Consider the following 5,443-nt stretch of genomic DNA (forward strand, 5'->3'; position numbering starts at 1 on the left):
TTTTCAAATAGTAATTTTGTAAATGCATGTATTGTGTAACATGATGTCCTAGGAGTGTCATCTGATGAAGATTGTCAAAGGTTAGTGCTACATTTAGCTGTGTTTTGGGTATTTGTGATGCATGCTAGTTGCTTTGAAAATGGCAGTGTGATTTTTTTTGGCAGGGTACTCTCCTAACATAATCTAATGTTTTGCTTTTGCTGTAAAGCCTTTTTGAAATCGGACAACATGGTTCGATTCAGGAGAGGTATCTATAAAATGGTGTAAAATAGTCATATGTTTGAGAAATTGAAGTTATAGCATTTATGAGGTATTTGTATTTCGCGCAACGCGATTCCACTGGCTGTTGCAAGCGTCCCACATTCCCAGACAGGTTAAATAGACAAATTGATTAGTCACATTGAATCGAGCCTAATAAAGCCAATTTTACAAATGATGGGCCAACCACATGGATGGTCATTCATAAAATTCCACTGGGGGCTGACAAGGTAGGCTACACCCCAGCAAGCATGAGCCAACGTCTTTTGGATGTCTTTTTTTGGTATTGTCCGGACGTCGGTAGGCTTACCACATAGATGGGCATTCATAAAATTACATTTCAGGCAACATTGTACGCTACACCTCTGTAAGGACGGACCAACGCTGACGACTTTTGGACGTCTTTTGGGTGCAGTTCGGGAGCGGACTAGATTTCTACCTCCACTTTTGGTCCAGTCGGTCTGGACCAGCCATGATTTGGCCCAAACATAGACATCTATAAATCACTTATTTTCAACTTTCATTCAGAGCCGAAAATTAACCTGATTTCAACATTCGGAAAATACATATTTTCTAAATCTAAATTTCTAAATTCAATGTCCTGGAAAATATGTATTTTAAACATATGGAAAATACCTCACCGTTCATTCAGAACCTATATTGAACCTTTTGACGGATTGCCAGGGGCACACTCCAAACAGTCTGAGACATCAAACGAAGCGTAATCAAAAAGGGGATCATCTCGCTCTCCCAGAAGCTTGGCTGGTGCATAAAACCCCCAAATTCAAACAAACAAAGGGTGTGATGTGTTTTCATAAAGCTTACTTGATTTTTATTTTTACTGCATTAGGGATAGCGTACACAGACGTTTCTGCTTTCTCCACTGTGTAGGTACAAATCTTTTCATTCAAGACAGCATTTCTTGGGAACACAGACGAGCAACCCATGAGCAGCATGTGCTTCTGATCATTCCGCCAGATCAAAGGCAGTAGGGATGAACAGGTAGGGGATGTTCTCTTGATAAGTGTGTGATTTAGAAATGTTTTATGTCCTGCTAAGCATTCAAAATGTAACCAAAAAACAGTTAGGCTACTATTGTGTGTCAGGGAAAGTGTATGGAGTAAAAAATAGATAATTTTCTTTAGGAATGTAGTGAAGCAAAAGTTGTCATACATAAATAGTAAAGTAAAGATACTCCCAGAAAGTACTTAAGTAGTACTTTACACCACAGATACAGGCTATTGAGCCACTGACTTGCGATTCTTTCTGCGTTTGACAGCCAACAAGATCTGTCCCAGGATCCTGTCTCTGTTGTTCCTCATGTTGTCCTTGGCCTTCTTCAGGAGGTGTTCGATCTCAGACACATCGTAGTGCTGCTGGAACGTTGTGTACTTCTCTCTCTCCTTCTTAATCTCCTCCTCGCCTAGGAAGAGAACAGAGAACCTTACAACACAACTTTGAACATATAGAACACAGAGGGTTCTATTTACAGCTGGGGTGTTAAGCCGACGCTACTGTCAAATTTGTAGGTAAGTTTGCAATTTTGTCATGTAAAAACTGACCCACTGGCATTTTCCAGTCCTAACGTCCAGGTTCGGCAGTTGACCTGTCTTATATCAACTCCTTGCAATCAGATGGGAGGAGTGGAAATATTTGAGGTGTGTCCTCAGGCAGCGCTGATAGGGATATTTAAGACCAATCAAAAACTGTTTTTTGGTGTGACACACACTTCCCATATGCGCATGGAACAAGAGACTGTCGATAAAGGGTTTGACTCCTGAGACAGCTTGGAAATACATCTTAATCACCAAAACTTTATTAATATATGAAGTTTCAGAGGAATAAAACAGTGAGCTGACATTCCCTTTTATGTAGTAGTAGAATGTATGTAGTTCTGTCAGCTGTAATTGTCTTGTAATGTTTTGTATGCCGTATTTTATGTTTTGTGTGGACCCCAGGAAGAGTAGCTGTAGCTAATGAGGTTCATGATAAACATACTAAATACTAGTGACATCATAAAAAGCAGACAGTTGGTGCAGATAAACAAGAAAAGGACATGACACAGAGAAAAACAAAGAGACAGAAAATAAGAGAGAGGTCAGAATATGGTGTAGTCAGAGAGACAAGTATAAAAGACAGATAGACACTGACTACTATGATGACTACCACAGACCTTGGCAGTTCCGCAGGTTGAACAGGGGCATGTGCATGATGGTGGGCTCTTCAGGGCGTCGCCCCTCGAAAACGTAGCAGTCCTGAGGATGTTCTTTCTCCTTCCTCACACTCTCCTTCACTGGGGGAAAGGGGAGCTTCAGCTCATCTGCGTACTGTTTGGCACTAAACACCGTCTGTGAGGAGCAGGATCAGTAGTATGGTTATGTCAATGTCCTTCTCCTAACCAGCCCCTAGTCCCTACTCCCTTGGCCCAACTTCCTAGTCACTACTCCCTAGCCCCTTCGTCCTAGTCACTATTCCCTAGACCCTACTCCCTAGGCCCTACTTCCTAATCCCTACTCCCTAGGTCAGGGGTGTCTCTCATTCCATGGCTGGCTGAGTGGCTGCGGGTTTTAGTTTTTCCTTTAAATTAAGACCTCCACAACCAGATGAAGGGAGTTCCTTACTAATTAGTGACCTTAATTTATCAATCAAGTACAATGATGGAGCGAAAACCCTTAGACACTCAGCCCTCCATGGAATGAGTTTGACACGTGCCCTAGGCCCTTCTTCCTAGTCACTACTCCCTAGAGAGAGAGCAAGAGAGGGGAGAGAGAGAGAGAGTCACTACTACCTAGGCACTTCATGTTCTTCTGAAAGGCTTTACTGGAATACACACACACACCTTCCATTTTAATCATACTGGATAGAAAGTTAATGAAACAGGAATAAGCCGTGTGTGTGTGTGTGTGTGTGTGTGTGTGTGTGTGTGTGTGTGTGTGTGTGTGTGTGTGTTTGCCTCAAAGGGGTCTCCCTCGCTGAAGTCCAAGGAGATGATGAGGTCAACCTCCCTGGATGTGCGCAGGACGGGGGGGTAGGGAGAATTGATCTTTAACCCAGCGTCTACCAGGTGAATCTTCTCTTTGGATGCCATTCTGCTCGGAACGTTAGTATCTGGGGAGATAGAGAGAGAGAGAGGGGGGGGGTACATAAAAGGGGGGTACAGAGAAACGGTTGGTACATCGAGAGAGGGGTTAGAGAGAGAGAGAGAGGTAGAGAGAGAGAGAGAGAGAGGGGTAGAGAGAGAGAGGGGTAGGGAGAGAGGGGGTAGTAGAGAGAGAGGTGGAGAGAGAGGGGGGGGGGTAGAGAGAGAGAGCAAGGTGGTAGAGGGAGCGAGGGGGTAGAGATTGAGATGGGGGTAGTGAGAGAGAGCGAGGGGTTAGAGAGAGAGCGAGGGGGTAGAGAGAGGGGGGTAGAGAGAGAGAGTGAGGGGGTAGAGAGAGAGAGACCGAGGGGAGAGAGAGAGAGAGAGAGAGAGAGAGAGAGAGAGAGAGAGAGAGAGAGAGAGAGAGAGAGAGAGAGAGAGAGAGAGAGAGAGAGAGAGAGAGAGAGAGACAGAGAGACAGAGAGACAGAGAGACAGAGAGACAGAGAGACAGAGAGACAGAGAGACAGAGAGAGAGAGAGAGAGAGAGAGAGAAAGTTTTGGCTCTCAGGAGACGACAGGCAATGTGCACTCTACCCACAAAATGACGTGGAAACTGAGCTGCAATTCCTAACTAGCTGCAATTCCTAATTCCTGACAATATTAGAGACACATATTTCCCTCAGATTACACAGATCCACAAAGAATTTGAACATAAACCCAATTTTGATAAACTCCCATATCTACTGGGTGAAATACCACAGTGTGCCATCAGAGCAGCAAGATGATTTTCTAAAAATGAAATTTCTAAAAACATGTTTTCACTTTCTTATGGGGTATTGTGTGCAGCTGGGTGAGGGGGGTGAAAATTCAAATCCTATTTGGAATTCATGCTGTAACAACAATGTGGAATAAGTCAAGGAGTAGGAATACTTTTGATAAGTGAAATAAATGATTATAAGTAAATGAATAAAGAATCCACTCTGAAACTTATCTAATTAGTAATTAGTATGTAGCATGTATAATGAATAATTAAAGTACTAATCGACAGGCCCATAAGGTCTAGTAGAGGCCCGGGACAAAATGTGTGTGTGTGTTTTAGTGGGCCTAAGATAACAACAAGTAGACTGTGCTTGACCCGGCAGCTGAGGAACTTGGAGTAACTTAGAGGAGAAAGGGAGTGACCCTCAAGGTTTCTCTAATCTCGGGGGAAAGGAACGGGCAGCGCTGGATAGTGATTAACGGTTGTGAGAACTCCGGGGAGGGATTCATACATCTACTCTTTGTGTGTATGTATGTGCGTAGGTTATCTACTGTTTGTGTGGAGGAGTGTGCGTAAGCGGAGAGAGAGGATAAAATTTACTTCTTTGTAATTTTGGGCAGAACGTTCTCTGAATAAACCGTACGAACCTTTTGCAGATGCTGAATCTTTGCCTAATTATTAACCCATTGTCTTACAAACCTTGGGGATTGGTCAAAGATTATTGATTGTTAATTTTTATCATTAGGATAGAAAATTCCTGACAACTTTCTGAATACCTTTTGCCACAAGAAAAGGGCAACCAGTGAAGAACAAACACAATAGTAAATACAACCCATATTTATGTTTATTTATTTTCCATTTTGTACTGTAGATGATAGAGAGAGCGAGGGACAGAGGGTAGAGCAAGAGAGGGGCACAGCGAGAGAGCTAAAGAGAACCACCCAAGAAAGCTGCTATTTTGGAGGGAAACATAAGATCCTGATGACTGATACTAGTTATGTTATCATGTTAGGATGAGGTCTGATGTTACTGTACCATGGATCTTGAAGAGGAAGTTGTACACGGTTCCCCATTCCCATTTTTGGACCAGAGGGAAAATGTTCTGCACAATCCACCAGTCTGGAGGAGACACACACACCAATTTCAAATTATTCATATTAACTGGTCAAAAATAATCTCTGTGATGGAGAGAGTATGTAGTCTGTTCTGTATCACACACACACACACACACACACACACACACACACACCTTCCATAGTAATCATACTGGATAGAAAGGTAATGAAAAAAACATTACCATCAGGGACCCAGGAGTTTGTTATTGACACCTTATCCTTCATTCCC

At 42.9% G+C, this 5,443-nt stretch overlaps 1 protein-coding gene across 1 annotated transcript in view; it reads right to left on the reverse strand.

Annotated features, from left to right (window-relative positions):
* Window positions 1-1,060: 1,060 nt before the first annotated feature.
* The window catches only part of LOC115194417 (cytosolic phospholipase A2 gamma-like), an 18,534-nt gene continuing 14,151 nt past the window's right edge, over window positions 1,061-5,443 (reverse strand). Inside the window, exons 11-15 of the mRNA XM_029754102.1 lie at window positions 5,397-5,443; window positions 5,135-5,218; window positions 3,212-3,366; window positions 2,432-2,606; window positions 1,061-1,681 (exon numbers count right to left, since the gene is read on the reverse strand). The exon at window positions 5,397-5,443 is cut by the window's right edge and continues 34 nt beyond it. Coding sequence (XP_029609962.1) covers window positions 1,497-1,681; window positions 2,432-2,606; window positions 3,212-3,366; window positions 5,135-5,218; window positions 5,397-5,443 — 646 coding nt within the window. The 3' untranslated portion in view covers window positions 1,061-1,496. The remainder of the gene's footprint in view (window positions 1,682-2,431; window positions 2,607-3,211; window positions 3,367-5,134; window positions 5,219-5,396) is intronic.

This window comes from Salmo trutta, chromosome 5 (genome assembly GCF_901001165.1).
Source record: "Salmo trutta chromosome 5, fSalTru1.1, whole genome shotgun sequence".
Classification (NCBI taxonomy): Eukaryota; Metazoa; Chordata; class Actinopteri; order Salmoniformes; family Salmonidae; genus Salmo; species Salmo trutta.